The sequence below is a fragment of the Pseudopodoces humilis genome, chromosome 20, assembly GCF_049639895.1.
Source record: "Pseudopodoces humilis isolate 2021_Gansu_Grassland_sample_001 chromosome 20, ASM4963989v1, whole genome shotgun sequence".
In the NCBI taxonomy this organism is placed as follows: Eukaryota; Metazoa; Chordata; class Aves; order Passeriformes; family Paridae; genus Pseudopodoces; species Pseudopodoces humilis.
Genome location: NC_142219.1, coordinates 11,714,554 through 11,732,811, shown reverse-complemented (window position 1 = coordinate 11,732,811; position 18,258 = coordinate 11,714,554). Strand labels below are relative to the sequence as shown.

General features: G+C 45.1%; 1 protein-coding gene across 2 annotated transcripts; it reads left to right on the top strand.

Moving 5' to 3' along the window:
- The first annotated feature begins 6,026 nt into the window (after nucleotides 1–6,026).
- Nucleotides 6,027–16,434, top strand: LOC102104767 (solute carrier family 2, facilitated glucose transporter member 11). 2 transcript variants are annotated; one of them, XM_005524488.3, is made up of 12 exons: nucleotides 6,027–6,108; nucleotides 7,831–7,929; nucleotides 8,450–8,610; nucleotides 9,988–10,112; nucleotides 10,792–10,921; nucleotides 11,082–11,230; nucleotides 11,965–12,152; nucleotides 12,423–12,533; nucleotides 13,016–13,117; nucleotides 13,243–13,318; nucleotides 14,205–14,332; nucleotides 14,958–16,434. In XM_005524488.3, the coding sequence occupies exons 1-12, from the start codon at nucleotides 6,088–6,090 to the stop codon at nucleotides 15,156–15,158; spliced, it is 1,491 nt and encodes a 496-aa protein (XP_005524545.1). In that variant the 5' UTR covers nucleotides 6,027–6,087; the 3' UTR covers nucleotides 15,159–16,434. The 2 variants fall into 2 exon arrangements, with proteins under 2 accessions (XP_005524545.1, XP_087921036.1); XM_088064910.1 differs by having other exon boundaries at nucleotides 10,762–10,921.
- The last annotated feature ends 1,824 nt before the right edge of the window (nucleotides 16,435–18,258 follow it).

The following is an 18,258-nucleotide window of genomic DNA, read 5'->3' as shown; positions in this document are numbered from 1 at the left end:
TGGGAACCCAAATAATCAATCCCACTTACTCTCTGTGAATGACTGTGCACAAATTAGACATTGCATAAAATCTAAAAAAAAAAAAAAAGCAATTATCAGTTTCTCAGTTTTTTCCTCTTCCCTTCTTTTCTAGTTAAAACTGGAGAACTCTTCTTGTCCAGGCTTCTGCTTAATGCCTCTTTTCTAAGCTTTATGGGGGAAGGGGGAGAAGGGACGAAATGCTTCAGGAAGCTCACCAGCTCCCACTGGGAGAGGCCAAACAAATCCCAGTGTCACCCTGAGTTCCCAGGCTGCTTTCTGCCCATGATCTCACTCCCCTCAGAGCTCAGCCAAGCTGACTTCATGTGCTACAGTACACCCAGGTCAGCTTTAGTCTTGGTTACAATCTGTGTCACATTTTATAGGTTTTTGGGATTACGGCCTTCCCCAAGTCCCCATCAGCCCAGCCACTTATTTGGGTTCACACACACACACCTTCATAGTGATACTGACATGTGGCCTTTTATAAGATCATGGCATTTAAAATCATGAAAATCATGAAATCTAACTAAAAGCCTGGAAAAATCCAAGGTCAAACTCTGTCTCAGCTGCTAGAAGGTAAGAAGGACTGCCAGAAAAACACTGCCCAGGAATTTTTTCACTGATTTGCTTCTACCATGTCGTGCCCCTGCCTGGGGACTGAAAGCAGATGTAGCACAGTGATGTGCCATTGCTCCCTGCCATCTGCTGAGCTCCCCTTCCTTTTGGGATCTGTTCAATTGCTGCCAATGTGCAGCATCAGCTTCAAAACCCAAGATGTCAGAATCTCAAAGTTCCCATACAAATATGTGTGGTGCCCAGACTTCATTTTGGAAAGGCTTTGAAAAAGGTCTCTGCTCTTGGAGCAGCCAGAGGACCTAATTAGAAGGACTCCCCACTGTAGCCTTTGCATAAGTCCTTCAAAGGAAGAGCTGGAGCATGATGGTATCTCTTTGCCAGACCACATTTACCCATTGTGCATCTGCAGGCTCAGTGACAGTAACCTGCAGCATAAATTCAACAGCTTCCTGTCTCAGTTTCTGCAAAGCAAAACTGCAGAGTTAGAAAACAGAGAAAAATGCTATTAACTCTCCCCATTAGTTAAACAGCACATAAACCTCGAGAAGGCACATGAGCAAAGATAAATGGGCTGTTGCAGCAGTCATCTCTTTTGTTTGTAGTAAATTATTGTGTGTAATTCATGTTTCCTGTCCATAAATACCAGAGGAACTTGAAGACATGGAATCCATTCTAATTCAGTAAAGACAAAAACAACTCCTTTTGAGCCCATCTGGAACTTGTTTTTATCATAATTGTTTTGGGCTCAGTAACGAGTTCAAGATCTAACTGCCGTCTCTAATTGTTTCAAGAATAAACAGCTGCTTTGTTTAAAGGCAGCAGCTCCCATTTTCCCAGCCCAGCAGTGCTGGGGTCGCAGGATGAAGGGAGATGTGCTGTGTCAGCACAGACCCTAAGGAGCGTTGGCGCCCTTGGCGGGGCGCTCAGCCCGGCCACAGCTGATGGGGCAGGAGAAGAGCCCCAGGCACACCCCTGTGAGTGTCCAGCTGGTGACATGTGCCCTCTGCTCTTTAACACCACTGGCATTTTGTTTGTAACTTCATCTGATGGTGTTTTGTAACGTGTCCTGCTGTGACAAGTCATACGCGGCCTGGTGACGCACGGGCTTCTCCTCCAGCTGCGCTGCCGGCTACTTAAGGGAGAGCGTTCGCTCCCCAGCCACATAACCCCAAACCCCTCTCTTGGGATAATACTCCACCTCCCTGCTTACAGTCCCAAATCTTTCCTTCATCTGAGAGCAAAGATACCCCCACAGCCTCTCTGAGAGGCTCCCCCCACCAGGGTATGGGATGTGCCAGGTGTGTTTGAGGTCTCCCCACAGTGCTCCCATGCCATGCCATGCCTGAGACCCCCGGTAGCCTTGATACAGGAGAGGACTCTACATGCCTGATGCCCTGGCACTGGGAACAAGTGAGCCACACCAGCCAGGAGGAGCTTTCTGGGAGGTTATTTCAGCTCCCAAACTCAGTCCTTGGTGGCATAGATAAAAGATGCCAAGAGCTCCATGAACTTGCTGAGCATAGATAAGCTGTGTAATCATAACTGCTTGAGGCACTTGAAATGTTTACTTTTCCATGTACGACAGCCACATATAAATTCTTTATCCTTCATTGAAGGATTTCTTGTTCCGAATCAGCTAACTCTGGAGTGTGGTGGCTAAAGTCAGGAGAAAGTGAATCATACAGAATTGGATGGATTTTTAAATTTGTTTGTTTGTTAGAAAGAAACCAAAGATAGCACACAAAGTTCAGCCCTCCAAGGACATGTGGTTTGCACAGGGTTTGCTGTAAATCACAGTTAATGTTATTTCCTATGGTTTTTAGTTCAAAAATACAGCTTTTTGTCTGGCATATCGTGAGAAAGATCTCATTTAAATCTCCTTGAGCAGAGCCTCATCACATATCCAAATAAAGCTCCTCTTCCAAAACAGCTTCTGATCATGAGCTGAAGATATCAAACAAGAAAATGTCTGCCTCTTTGCACAGTTATTTTTCTCCACTGTTTAATAATTCTCATTAAATTTTTCTGCCTTGTGATCTGTCCCCTACACCACAGGTCACTTCCCAGAGCTGTCAGTAGGGAATATCCTTCAGGGGCTTTTATTTTGTAACGTCCATTTCATAAGCACCGTGGCCAAATCAACAAGAGAACTGAAAAACAATGCTTGTGTCTTATAAGAAGAGGTCTATGCTGAGCTGGCAATAGCAGCACATCAACTGAGTGTGCTGTCAGTGGCTGGAGACCCCTACAAGGAGTCAGAAAAGGTATTTGCACTTTGGTTTTCACCAGAGGCAGGATATGTGTCCCAGCCCAGCTGCCTCTCCATGAGCCAGGGCACAGCTCTGAGCAGCAGCTCTGTCTGCAGGGATTGTTAAGTGAGAAAGCAGGATGAGTCTGCCACTCTGACACTGCTGCACAGCTTCCTCTCCTCTGATGGGAACATTTGATGCCATTTGGTAGAGTGTAAATTAAATGCTCTTCTCTCACACACAGAAACAGAGGTTTTGTTTGGGTAAAGACTGTTCCCTCTGGCCTCGAGGTCACTCAGTTTCAGCTAACTGCCTCTATCAGTGTCTGATACAGAGATGGAAGGAAAAGAAATAGTTCAGCCACAGCATGACCTACAGCTCACAATGGACTGAAAGAAACGTATTCCCATTATTTTTAGGATTTTGGTTTTTCTCAGTTTTCCCAGACAAGCTCTAGTGCTTATCAGGTGGAGGGAAAGGCAGACTGCTGATCCAACACACAGAACATACAGATGTTCTGACATCCAAAAATCCCAGCTAGTGAGGGAAGGCAGCAAGGTCCCTTGGCTGTCTCAACCTCATGTCCTCAAAGGACTCAGCTCCCGTGGATCTCCATGCTCTGGAATGTGTCCCAGTGACTCTGTGTGGTAGCAGAAGCTCTGTCAGCATTGGGTCCCTGCCCTGAGAAACCTCTGTGATGAAGCTCATTTCCTGAAGTTCTTAAACAGTGTTTTGAACATAAATTGTGGGGTCTTTATAAAGAACATTAGTGAAGCGCTGGAACCGAGAATAATGGTGTCAGAGCAGAGCACTCATTTCCTACAAGGAAAAATCCATTTCAACAACTAAGTTCCATAAACATTGATTTCACCATGAAATCAGCAAACCTGTTGCATATTTGTTGAGAAAGCTGCTTGTTTGCAGATCTTATTATTTGTCTTCTGTGTTCTGAGTGAGTCCTGCAAGAGTCAGGACAAGCAAACAGAGGCATTTTGTACCTTACAGTGATGGCCCTTACAGAAAAGTGAGAAGGGATTGCAGAAATAGCCAGGCTAGAGCTTGGCAAAGTCAACAACCAGCCAGGGAGCTGCTCCACATCTCTTCTGCAATTTACACTTGTAGGGAGAATTCATCCTGTAGATCCAAGCCTCACAGATGGAAATGGGGCCCCTTTTCTCCCCTTGAAGTTGGTCCAGATGATTCTGGTGTAAAAACACAGTAAAACATTGGAGCCTCTCAGTTCGTGACAGATCAAAGAGCATGTGTTGATGGTCCTCCCTAACTGCAGGATTACCACTTATTCCTGCAGCCAGATTCTGCAGACAGAGACTGCCATCACATCCTCCAAATAACTCCTCTCCCATGTGCATGGCATCGTATTTCACCCTGATTATGACAGGTTTGAGCTCACTGAAAGAGTATTTGAAGGGAGAGGGTGGTGGGTCCCCACAGGACTGCTGGAAAGCTGCCGGGTTTGTGTGAAGGCTTCCAGTGCCAGGAGTTGGAGGAACTGCAGAGCAGAGGTTATACCCTGGTGACAGACCCTGACCCCGGAGATTTCTCATCTACAACTGAGACTCTGGAACTCTGACAATGAGGATGAAGCATTGGGAAAGCTGAGGTTCTTAAGGTGCAGCATAAAGCCAGTTAGAAACACAACCAGTGTGAACATCTCTCAGCACCAAACCACAATATAGGTGCTGTGTAGACAAAAAAAATCTATCCCTTCACTCCTCATGAAGGCAGCCGTGGCTAGGAAAGATAGAGAACAACTTCCTGGAACTCCCAGCTAGCCAGCTGCACACAGATCTCACCACAGCAATATCCAATTTATGCTCCCTCTGGAACAGGGAGGCTCATGAACAGCCTGTGCCACAATCCCCAGCATCTCACTGCCCACTCCCAGGACTTCCCTCACCTCTGGCAACTGGCACAAGCTCAGAGCACACAGCATGAGGAAACAAGAGCTTTCCTTTTTGAATGAATTACTGTTCTTGATACATGCTGCCTAAACTATCCATCGGTGCCTGTTGACAGGTACAGTTACATCTGTTTCCCAGTTTATTGTTTGGGAAGCTGTTGGAAGCATTCATCTAACCCCTGGCACATGCCATGGGAAGCACAGTGCTGGCATGTTGGATTCAGAGCCTAATACAGCAAATTTTGTACTTCTCCTGCCACTTAGTGGCTGCAGCTGATGCAGCACCACAGCCCTGGCTGCATGTTCACCAGACAATACCTCTGCCAGGTGGAATAGGTTCATATTTCTGTTCAGGTGCAGGAAAACCTGAGTAGGGATGAAGAGGCATTTTAAAATGTTTCAGTTATTTCAAACTCTCTGAAATCTGTCGGGGCCCTCACAAATCTCACTCTGCAGGATGACAGGAAGTTAAAAGGATGATTATTCCTGAGGGCCAGATATTTTGTGAAGCAGCAGCTTTAATTTTACTGCTGGCAGTGTAATATGTGTCCATCTCCATCTCTAGGATTCAGAAGGATTCACCATTTCCCACTGCCAAGGAGTGCCTTTCTGTTCTATAGAAAGAAACAAGGCTGTCACTGCTGTCTTCTGTACCTGACAGGACCCAGTGCTCTCTCTAAGTGTGGCTGTTTGCTCTGTGCCAGGCTGTGGAGAGGGAAAGGAGCACAGCCTTCTGTGCCTTCATGCTCAGCCTTTCCAGCAACAGCTGGATCTGTCACCAGGACGCAGCCAGGAGCACAGGGAAAGGCCTTGGATAACCAAGGGTTTGAAAAGCTTGGACTTCGTTCATCCCTGTCACTGATGGGACCAAGGGAAACAGTCTGCTTTGTCTTTCAGATCCTAGACTGAGTTCCAGGACAAATGCAACCAGGATAAAAAATAATCATAGTTCACTTCTGCTTTGATCACACTTCATCAGAGAAGTGATACTGGTGGCTGTGCCAGGATCTCTGAGAAGGAACTGGTCTTGTAAACCACACTGGCCTTCAAGAGGGTTTAGACAGTTCTGGATCTTGGAGAATCATTTCCCTGGACTGTTACGGGCTTTCAACAAAATTAATTGAACCATCTTGCTAATGAACATGCAGCTCAGTTTTGGGAACGTAATCCAGCTGGCAAAACACCTGCCAAATCAAGTGTCTTATCCTAACGTAATAGGTGACTAAATACACATTCCTATGCTGGAGATTTACATAATCCTTTAGAGCACTGTGAGAGTACCAGAGGCTTTGGCAGACAGAGGAAAACCTACGAAAGAGGATGAACAAGCTGCAGAGACTGGTAAAACATCTATTTTACTATTATTATTAACAGATTTATTTTTTTAATTTGAATTTTTATAAGGCTGTGTAAGTACTGTCAGGCTTGCATAGAATTATTTTTCCAATTCATCAGAGTCCTTGGGATAAAGCTGACAGACTAATGGCTCTCCTGGGAGCTGCACACCACCATGGTGGCTGGGAAAACAGTGCAGAAGCTGGGTGTTGCAGAAGGCTTGGGAAGGTCACTCTGTAAATGCAGCTCAGCTCTGAGCACAGAGGTGTTTGCTGGCCCCTGAAGGGAGAAACAAACCATTTTGCTTTAGCTCATGGTCACAAAAGAGCTCTGTGATACACGACTTGATAGGGGATGTACCCTACAATGAAAGCAGGGAAATGAGCAGGAGTGGGATATTCCTAGATATTGTAAATGGAAAGGAAATGTGCTATTGTAGGGAGGGGAAACTCTCACCTGGAGAATGAGAATAAGTAGGAATGGCAGAGATCTCAGGTGCCCAATCCTTAGCTCAGTTCTCAGTAACAAGACAGGGAAGTGGTGTTGCCATGGAAAGTCCCAGTGAAATGTGTCTGCTGCTGGCTGGGAGAGGAGAGCTCAGCCTCCTCTTGCTGCAGACTTGGAATAGTCTGGCTTTATTTCTGTCCTGGGGAACATCCTGTCTCAGGCTGGTATGAAGTTATTTAGAAGAAAACACTTTGAGGAAAGGAAAAAAATCCAAGATTATTTGAATGTGTGGTTTTAGAGCTATAGTGAGACTAGACCAATTTTTTTTTTTCTTTGGTGGATGGCTCTGTAAGAAGAAACAGAGCAGGTAAAGCAGAAGGAGGTCCTCAGCTTTGGGTTAATTAAATTCTCAGGGTCACTGGGGTCATATTCACATAGCAAAACACAATCTGGCCTGAAGTGCCCTGCACTGGCTGGCAAACAGCCAAGCCTGAGCATGGGCTCTTCATGTTACACCAGAGCTTTCCCAGTGGGAGGGGTTTTTAAGCAGGGGGCTGGCAAAGGCCATCCTGGGCCACCCAGAACATTGTGCAGGAGGTGTCAGGCTAAAAACCAGGGCCCCCCAGCGTGCTCAGAGTGGTCTTGAGATGTGGAACTGAGCTCCCAGTCCCAAGACTCCCTCAGGGCACGATTGCCTCTCAGAGGATTTCACCTGCAGATGGGGAAACCAAAGGCACAGGTACAAAAGAGTGGAAAAAAGCCTGTATGTTTTTGCTTGTCAGCCTGCCAGTGGGCTGGGCCAGCCAGGACAGCTTGTTCTGCACCCTTCAAAAAGTCAAGACTTTTACACCAACACTGATCCTGTGATGCTGCATGATGAGGCAGCCCATTCCCCTGCCCATGCTTCCCAAGGCTCAGCAGTGGTGTCACTTGGCAATGTGAGCAAGTGACAATCCTTGTGAAGAAATGTCCTCAGGGAGACCTGAACATGGCATAGGAACCCCCTGTCTGGCACATATTTCACCTGTACCACAATGCTGAATACGCAGTTATAGACTGCTAAGCATTGTCTGCTCTGTGCAGCAAGTGCAGCATCACAGGAAAGACACTCTAATCTAAAATATGTGTTATTATCATGAAAGGTTAGAAATGATAGCACACCAAGGAATCCTGAATGCGCTGGGTGTACCTGGCCATGGGAAAATCCCCCAGCTCAAAGTCTGAATGTCTGTTGAGTCATTCTGTGTGAGGGAGCCATCTGTTGTCTGTCATTTTCTTCAGCTTCAGAACAAGATCCTAATCCTGACAATATGTGCTGCTGGGATTGGAGGCACTTTCCAGTACGGTTACAACATCTCCATCATCAATGCTCCAGCCTCAGTAAGTGCTGCTGCTGCCAGTGCCTCCCCCTTGCAGACCCTTCCTTGGTGGCTCCGTGGGGTGACCAGAGTTGTGCCACGGGACATCTGCTGGCCTCTGCTGCTTAGGGACACAAAGCAAGGATGTGTTGTTCCCTCTGTGTAATTCACATCCAGAGTTCAGGACTTTGTTGTCAAAAGCCATCCTTGAGCAGGACCTAGTATCACAAGAGTTTATTCAAAAGCTTTGTTTCAACTGCTTTAGCAAAATCTAAATCTAGAATTTTCCAGCCTGCATGAAGTTGATTTTTGCCCTTAGATTGAAAGTGAGACCCATCAAAAATAACTACATAGAGATACAAACCAACTGCAACTTTTCAACAACAACAGTTTCACACCCTAAACTCTTTGCTAAAATCACATCCAAGAACTGGAGGAGATTGGCAGCATAAACACAGGATAAATAGATCTATTAATACAGGAGCCTTTCTCGGTGTCCTTCTCCTCTCTGGTGGTTCTGCAGCTCTGTCCTTCTCTCTCAGTACATCCAGATGTTCATGAACACGACCTGGCTGGAGCGCATGGGCGTTCCCCTGGAGAGCAATGTCATCCTGCTGCTCTGGTCCTTCACTGTCTCTGCCTACCCTCTGGGAGGCCTCACGGGGGCTGTGGTTGCTGGGCCCATGGCCATCATGCTGGGCAGGTAAGAGGTGCTGGAGTTTAATTTAAGATTTGCAGTTTCCCTCAGTCCAAGAGGAATTAGGATCCAAACATGGTTAGAAGTAATGAAAACATGTTTTGTGTCACAGATCAGTCTGCTGTAAACACACTGGGTTGGTGGGGAGAAACTACCTGACAAGACAGTATTTCATGTCTCAAAACTCAATGGGGAACAGTTTTTTCCCCCCATTACCTTCTCATCACATTCCAGCTCAGCTGAGGTGCTGTGAGGATTTCAGCTCAACTCTTTATCTCTGTACCCACCTACATCATCTCTATCATTTTTGTGCCCAGATTTCTGCCATGATTTTAAATGGGAAATCATAATGGATCAATTTTCTTCAAAAGAAACTGTGGGAATGACAGTAGAAAAACTGAGAAAAACTCTTTACATCCCAGCTCCTCATGTCTCACAGGCTGTGTATCCACATTTTGGTCTGAAACATTTCAGGAAGTATTCACTATATATCCACAGTGGGATTTTTATCTCTGTGCTTGAGTCTCTGAAAAGTGCCTGTCTTACCTTTCTTTATCTTTATCTTTCATACACAGCTCTATGCCCACAGCTCTCTTCAGGAAAAAACAAAAGCCAAAAACCAAACCAAAAACGGAAACCAAAAAACAAACAAACAAAACACAAAACCAAACAAGCAAAAAAACAACCAAAAAACCACTACAACCAAACCAGTGTTACCAACATTAACACAAAATTAGATTTTGCCACTCTCTATGGTCTGAGGTCCCATGATTTGATAGTTTCATGGTTATGAAGACCTGAAAGGATATGGCTTCCTTAATCCATTAAAATTTTTGAGATTTAACCCTGTACTACTACTTTGAGAATAAAATCCTATTCCATCATAAGTAAGAGAAACAAAGGCTGACTGGTAAGGCAGTGAGGAGGGACTAGAGAGAATTTCTGGCAATAATAACAGCCAACAGAGCTCTCTTTTTTCCCCTGGCTTGCAGCAGAAATTTCTCCTGGGACACGTGAAAACTTTCTGACAAAAGTTTCACAACAACTACACTAGTACATCAAAAATTCCCAACAAATTAGCATTTTCAGAGCAAAATGCACACAGCTGAAGGAATATTCCTCTCCACTGAGTGAGCACAAGAGCCCTGAATCTGGGGAGAACCTGGGGGTGTCCTCAGAGCGCCTAAAGGCAGCAGTGCAGGGACAGCCTGTGGCACACAGACACCTCCTGCAGGGCTTGCATCAACCTGGAGGTTCTGTGGTGGGGCTGAGCTGCCCATCTGGAGCTCCCAGGCTTGGCAGGTGGCACCAGCCACGGGAAATGTTTTATCTGAGAGCTGAACCTGTCACAGGTGTGCTCACAACTGTCTTTTCTCTCGGAAGGAAGATGTCCCTGCTGCTGAACAATGTCTTTGTGATTGTAGCTGCAACCTTGTCCGGCTTCAGCCGAATGGCCAAATCCTTTGAAATGATTATGCTCAGCAGATTTTTCACTGGTGTGAATGCAGGTACGACAACATGAGAAATATAGAAGGATGAAGGTGGTAACAATTACAAGAAATTTAAGTAGGAATGATCCAGGATATTAAAGCAAATCCTTTAGGCTGACCAGACTAAGTGAATTAAGAAGTTGTATATACAGATTTTATGCTTTGCTTCTAAGGGCTTTCTTTTAAAGCACACATAGATAGGGGGATTTTGTGTACTGCACATGAGCATCTCTGTACATGGGGAAAATTTGAGCTGAAAATGGATCCTTATCTGCTTGTAAGAATGTCAGTCACTCACCCCCATGAGCACCAACACAAAAGCTTTTGTAGCAGTTCATCCCAGGAAATGATCAATATAAGGGACTTAAAATATGATATTCCCCTCAAAAGGAGAAGTTGAGGGAAACATTGCATATAACCTTGGATTTGGTGCTGAAAAGACCATAGGACTGAGGCCCTGACAGGTTTCAGTTTCATTATCCACTGCTACTGATGAATATTGAAATGTGTGTTTAGTTACACAAGGGACAGGGGTGAAATTGAAGGTTTGGGTAAAAAACAAGTACTGGTCGATTAGTTATCATCACACGGCCTGCAGCAGAGGAGTGCAGCTGGCAACCTCGAGAGGTGGCTGACTGCATTTATTCTTGTCTCCTCTGCCCTCAAGCTGAGGTCAGCACTTGTCTGCCTTGCCCAGGTGTAAGCATGAACATTCAGCCCATGTATCTGGCAGAGAGTGCCCCAAAGAAGCTCAGAGGAGCTGTGGCCTTGACCTCTGCATCATTTACAGCCCTGGGGCTGGTGCTGGGGCAGGTTGTTGGACTCAGGTAATGCAAAGCAAGCACTTATTAAATTCCTTCCTTCCTCCCTTCCTCCCTTCCTCCCTTCCTCCCTTCCTCCCTTCCTCCCTTCCTCCCTTCTCCTCCCTCCCTCCCTCCCTCCCTCCCCACATTTGCAGGTTGTAAAGGTTTGTTTGTTTTCCTCTAGGGAGCTCCTAGGAGGGGAGGAGAACTGGCCATTGCTCTTAGCAAGCAATGTGGTTCCTGCTCTGATCCAGCTCACAGCTCTGCCTTGGTTCCCTGAAAGCCCCAGATATCTCTTGATTGACCGTGGAGACAAAGAATCCTGCATCTCTGGTGAGTTTAGGGTGACTGCTAACTCCTCACAGAACACGTGAGACTTGGGCCCAAACATTTTTGGAATGGTGTCACAAATTTTACACATAGGAAGTTTTATATCAAGTTGTAAATATGATCATTCCCTCCTTCCAAACTAAAGAACGTTCTATAATCTTAAATATATTTGATCTATTGAGGTAAATTGAAAGGCATCTTCCTACAATAGACTTATTTGCTACAGTAATAGGGTCAAAAGGTAAGACTTGTGTTCAGAATGGCAAACATGTTTTGTAACTATGAAGTGAAATAAATGCCGATTGAAGAGCTCAGGATCAAATCTGAAGCCAATTCATATTAAAGGATTTACTTAGATTTGTGGCATACAAATCCTCATATGCAGAGTGGCTGGAGTTATTTTGTGGGAAATACTTGCTGTGTACCAAGAACATCTTAATTGCCTGCATTTCCCAGGGAAGGCACTTGAGATCTGAGTCAGAAGCATGGCTGCTAAAATGGCACTCTTGGGAAATACTCAGTTGTCAAACAATGGTGAGGGATTTGCACTCCCTTTCTTTCCCCCAAATCCTTCAAGTGGCTGCACCACAGCTGATCAACTCTGTGAAGGTCACAGCATGATCACAGGCTCTGTCCTGCAGCTTTCTGCAGCCGTCACCTGCTGCTTGATCCCTCACCCTGCAGAGCAGCAAACTGAAGAGAAATCCCAGGAGCAAGAGGTTCCCTTGTCCTTGCAGCATTGCAGAAGCTCAGAGGCACCAGTGACCTGAGTGCAGAGCTGGAAGAGATGCTGGCAGAGCAGGCTGCTGTTAAAGGCCAGAGAGCAAAGAACCCGTGGGAGCTGTTCCAGAACCCAGCTCTGAGGTGGCAGCTGGTGAGCATCGTGGTGCTGAGCAGCGCCATGCAGCTCTGCGGGAACGACTCGGTAAGCAGCCTCTGTCCTGTGGGAGCTCTTGGGTTCAACATTCTGGCAGCAGGAGAGGAATGAATAGTGGCTCTCTGCCTGTGGAGTTCTTCAAATGTCAGATGTTTGGTTCCCAAAATTCACCTGTGTGTTATGGCAGGATTCAGAAGGATGCTGCCAAGGCAGCCTGTGTGACAGCGTGTCAGACACTCTGCCTGTCCTTCAGGAAAAACAGTGGGATGTCCTTTCAGATGTCTTCCCTTACTGCTTTCTCCTTTCCTCTCTTCACAGATGTATTTTTATGCAGCTTATGTGTTCCAAGAGGCCGGAATTCCTCAGGACAAGATCCCCTATGTTGTAATCGGCACGGGAAGTTGTGAGCTGATCACATCTGTCACTTGTGTGAGACTTTCAATGCACTCTGGTGACATGCAGCCTCTGTTGGCACGGGGGAGGCTGTTAAATACAAATTTGGGCTTACACTGCTTTTCATGCCAAGGGAGCCCTCCAGGCACAGGAGCCAGGCTGGCTGTCAGCACCCCCAGCCAGATGGGTTAATGCAGAGGTATTTGGTCAGACATTGCATTGCCATCACTGTCTGAAATCCCTAACAAGAGGAACACTCTTGCTGTGTGCTCATATGGATGGTGGCAGGGTTTAGGTGCAGCTGGGACATTCTCATCTGCCCTGAGCACCCTTCTTGCCTGACTCCTGCCACCAGAACTTTCTTTTTGAGGTTTTCTTTTGCTATGAAGTAGACAGCATCCTGAAAATTACTGTAGGACGAACTAGGCATGGAGTATTGAAAGGTAAAGAGGAAAGAGGCAGGAAATATAAACAGAGGTTAAATATCTTGCTTTCTTTCACTGTGTTACTTTGTGCAGAACATGATTATAGACTACGCCGGTCGGAGGCCGCTGCTGCTGGGGGGATATATCTTCATGGCAGGATGGGCCATTGTCTTCATGGTCGCTCTGAGCCAGCAGGTAACAAACTTTATTTAATGTTTGAAGTGGAGTGGAGTTGGGCTTTACATTTTATATGACTGGGGGTGTTCAGTGGTGGCAAATAAGTGCCCTCACTGGTTTTCCATTGGTCTCTGTGGCTGTAGACTCAGATTAGCTGGATGCCTTATCTCAGCATGGCCTGCATTTTCGCCTATATCCTGAGCTTTGGAATCGGACCAGGTCAGTTCCCTCAGTGTTTTCAGTGAAACTTCTGGGTACTGCAGGGGTTTGGAGATGTGTGCAGGCATCTTTTGGAAACTCTCAGACCGTCTTTAGCTGCAGTGTACTCAGAGGAACAAGGCAATTTCTGCCGGTGGTGTTTGGCTGTTTCACAGGGCTTTGTGTGCCCCTGGTGTTGTGCAGGGCCAGGCTGTGCCCGTTTCTCTCTGTGCCATATTCCCCCTCACAGTCATCTTGGCTATTAGACCAAGGCACTTGGAAGTGATTCTTGGCTTAAATAGATAACAAAGTTTTGATTTGCTGCCCAGTCCATTAGGGCTGTATAACAGCATTTCTAATGCCTCACTTTAATCCTAGAAATTGCTGGCTATGCCATCTGATTATTTTCTTGCAGATACCTGGAAGCACAATTTCCATGTCTATTTGTTAGCCTACTAATGTGCCTTTCCATGGCAGAAAGCACTAGTTTCTGGGGGTGGGCAATACACAGGATGTTGTGGATGTTTGCATGGTGAATTTACAGATGTGAGATCTGTTTGCTCACATGAGTTTGAAGGAAGGCAGGTAAGAGTAGAAGCAAGCTGCCAGTGTCACATGCCACACAAGCTGGCAATAATTTCTTGTCTCAGTCCCTACAGTGCCACGGAGTTGAATTAATTATAAGCCTTTCTCACCATTGGGTCCTGTAAGAATAATGTGGATTACAAAACCTTGCCTGGCAGTTCATTCTAACATGAGAAACTTTGAATAATTACCCAGTCCTGAATATTTAACCTAAAAATTCACCTCTTATACTTCACACCGGGATTTCTTGTTAAGATGTGTTCTCTTGTTTTTAATGTTATGTCAACAACATTATTGACTTTCTTGCCATTTCTTTTTCCAGCTGGTGTAACAGGAGTTCTGCCCACAGAGGTTTTTGATCAAATGTCCCGACCAGCTGCTTACATGATCTGTGGCTCCCTGCTCTGGTTCAACCTGTTTCTGGTTGGAACAGCCTTTCCATTCATTGTGGTGCGTTCCCAAAGCAAAGCAGCTCTTCAGTGCTCTGTACAAGAAAGAGGCTCTGGTAGTGACCAGGAAAAGACAATATTGCAAACAGCAAGATAGCACTTCTTTGAAAAGTATCTTTGTGAGGATAGTGGCCAGAACTCCCTTAAACCAAACTTTCTCCTTGTTCTCTATGGTGATTTCTGATTTCAGGTTGGGAGTGGAATCATTTAGGGGACAGATGATCAATATTTCTCCTCTGTCCTCAGTTGAGAGTGGCTGGAACTAAAGATGTGATGTAATTTTCCTTTGCCAGACCCTGACACCATTCCCTAAGATGATTCCTGAAGCAAAAGGGAGCAGAAGTCCACAACATAGATTCCTGTTTATTTCCTACTGAGGGCTCCCATGTTATGCAATTATATATAGAGAGAAAGACAGAAAAATACATTTCAAAATGCTGTTCTTGCTATGTCAAATTTACCAGTCTGTGCTGGGGAGCTGTTTCATCCAGGCATGTGAGGCCCTCACCAGGATTCACAGAAATACTCCCTGGGTGACTCTAGACAGTGCAGGAAATGGGATTAGTGGCCTTTTTGTCACCATACAGAATGTCACCAACACTGTCTTGTTTTTTCCTCCTCCTCAGAAGAGTCTAGCACATTTCTGCTACATCCCATTCCTTGTGGTCTGTGTCTGCACTGCCCTCTACGTTTGGTTTTTCCTTCCTGAGACAAAGGGAAAGTCCTTCCTGGAAATCTCGGAGGAGTTCAGGAAACGGAACTTCAGAACTAGGACCCGTGCAGGTTTCTATAAAGGCCCTGAGGAGATCAAAACCACCACATTGTAGCAGAAGAAAGGAAGATGGTGTCTGGGGGAATTCTGCAGTGAATTCAGCAGTGGCTACATGCCCTTGCAGGGACACAAAGAGAGAACTTAGGGACAATGTATTTACTCTTAGGTTCCTAAGTTCACCTTGAAAACATACACTTGAACTGATAAATCCAAGCAAAAGTTCAATAATCTGTTCTCAGCTTTTAGTACTGAGTAACACATGTTTATTTTAGAATCCATATCAGAGAGTGACAGAATGATGCCTTATTCTCTTATCATCATACAACACCATGTAATGCTTTAGAAAATTTCTTCACAATTTCTCCAAACAGTAACTCCCATTTCAGAAGTCCTTCTTTCCTTGCCCCTGAATCTGGGCTTTCTAACACAGAAATTAATGCGATTAAATTCTGTTTTCAGACACCAGATGAAATTTTCAGTACCTTGTCGTGGTGCTCCCGTTGTTTCTGTTATTAAGTGATTTCAAATAGACCCCTACTTGTTAAGCAATAGTGAACAGTTAATTATTTTCAGCTATAAAAACATGTGACAGATGGATTAGAAAGAAAGCTTCTAGTACTTGCTAAGTGGCTTATTATACAACAGACTTTTGGGCATTGTTTTGCAGACTATTTATTCTGGACTGGTTTTCTTCATGGCTTGTTTGTTGTCTTCCAGTCCTATGTTGTAAAGCACAAGTAATTCCCTGGTCCAGTTTGTTCTGCTCCCAGGGACACTGCTGGTGCATCTTGTAGGGTTTTGCACCTGTGCATCTGCTTTTGGATGTGGATCTTTAGATCACACCACAGTGTTCTCTGCAGCATGTCCTTGTTGTGTCCTTAGAGCACACTGGCAAAGACCCAGATGTGACTGATTCTTTTTAGTTAATCTGATACAGAACAGGGAGCACTCCTCATTGAACATTTCACAGGCATTGGCCTGACTGCTTAAGTTTCTTTTAGTTTCTTCTCAAAGTCATCATCAAGCCACCTCTTTTCTTTTGACTTTGTATGAAAGTCACAGCACTGCTCATGTTTGCAACAAAGAAGAATACGTACATTTTCAAAATAAGTAGGTAAAGTTTCTTTCAGCGTATTTTTAAACTAAATTTTAAAGAAAAACGCAGTGTTTTTGAATAAAAAGACTGTAAAAATTTCTGGAGTGTATTACTGTCATGCTGGGCATGAGTGGAGCAGCAGATCTATTTCTCAGAAGAGGAATCTGTGCAAGAACTCTCTTTCACTACCCAAAGTTTATAACATATGAAAAATAAAAGTCAACTTGTTTTCCTTTGTGGTTGCTGCTATTTTAGAATTCATTAATATACAGACATGGGCAAGAGCTCTTGGAAAACACTGAGATTTTGAAGTATGCAGAATTTTGAGGCAAGGCACTCAAGAGCAGAACTCCAGAGAATTAAGAACTGAAGAGATAGTTTTCATTACTATAGTTTGGAGAGAGCGGTGAGGGGAAGATGGAAAGAGTGAAACACAAAGTCAAAGCAAAAGGTGCCACTACCATCGTGATGGTGGCAAAATATTCTGTGGTGAGAACCAGAGGAAGGAGATGACAGAAGTGAAGCAGAGAAGAGTGAAGAAGGGAAGCAGTGGGGAGCATGCAGGGAAGGAAGCAGGGATGGACTGAGGAGACTGCCTGGGCAGAGGGAGAGGCCTGGCTCACCCTGCTGGAACATTCAGGTCAGAGAAGTCCTCCAGTGTCCGGAGGTCCTCACCTTGGCCACTTCTGTGGCTACTCCCGTGAGTCAGGACTGTGCCACTTTTCCCACAGCCCTGCAGGGCAGAGGCCATCTGCACCTGCCAGTATGAAACAGGCTTGGAGAGAAATGGCACACATTTACTTGACTTCCTGACTTTTAGAACTGGTCCTGTGAGTACATGTGGCAGAAAACATTAATTCCAACTTCCAGCATTTTTTTTTTCTGACTATGGCCTTAAATCAGGGGTCTATAAACTGATTAAGCAAACACAGTGGTTACATTTTAGTTGGTTTAAGTTGTTAAATTTTAATGAAAGCATTTAACAAGTTGGTTAATTGATATTGAATTAAAACACCTTCAACTGAGAAATCTATGACACTTGTTCACATTTTCTTATCATATGAAGTGTTAGGCAAAAGCACATCTTGAAAAGCGATCCTCAGAGACTCACAGTTGATATTACTGTTTGCAGATTAAATAATTGTGCACTGTTGGATTGATTAACAACCAGCAACACTAGAGAAAACTAGTACTGCTGCTGTCCTCAAGCACTGCTCCTCTGCACAAACCAGCTCTCACTTGCAACCCAGCTGGTGTTGGGGTTCTTCCAAAGACATGCAGCATCCTAAGCCTGGGGAACCACCAAGGGCAGCCACTCCCCAGGAGAAGGAATTCACCCCTAAGTTGTTTGAATAACCTGTAAAGGCCTTTTAACAGAACCATCTTGGACACTGCTAGATAAAGAGGCCCTTTGAAAATTGTGGATAAAATGAAAGATTTTATAGTCAGGATTTAAAACTGACATTAAACTTTCCTGGCATCTGCTGTATATTATAGGGATACAGACTTGAGCTTGCAGCCAATGACCATTACTCTTAAAGAGCCAATTGATCAGTCAACTGATAATTCAACACTTGGGTGCACAGGCATTGTCTGTCCTGGCCAAGTTGGGCTTGAAAAGGCTTTTCTGAACTGAGGCTCAAGGTATCAGTCAGGAACTTATCCTTAGAGTGTGAAATCTGATTACCCAGCCTATAACTTGGGGAGTCCAAGCCAGCCCACTCGAGTTTGAGCTGGTCCTTGGACTTTGACTTCCACCAGTGCTTTCCTTGTTGTCCTTTACTCATCTCCCACAGCCCTCACTGTGCACAGCTGCTGCCAGAGCACGCCCAGAGCCCTGGCAGAGCACAGCTCAGCAGCTATCCCCAGCTCCATCACTAACCAGCACAACAATGACAAACCAAACAGCAAGCCCTTCATGACAAACCAAAGGGAGTGTAAACACTGAGAAAGAACAAAATGATGTCTTGAAATATTATCTCAGGCTCCTCTTTCTCTTTATAAAAAGGAACTTCTTCCAAAGTAGACAAAGAAAGCATCAGGAAAGACCTAGGCTGCA

Bases quoted from the DNA above. Each gene is read 5' to 3' on its own strand.
- LOC102104767 (XM_088064910.1), top strand. From the start codon at position 6,088: ATGAACAAGCTGCAGAGACTG. The intron at 10,922-11,081 runs GTAATGCAAAGC...GTTTTCCTCTAG, and splicing joins GGGCAGGTTGTTGGACTCAG to GGAGCTCCTAGGAGGGGAGG. The intron at 11,231-11,964 runs GTGAGTTTAGGG...TTGTCCTTGCAG, and splicing joins CAAAGAATCCTGCATCTCTG to CATTGCAGAAGCTCAGAGGC.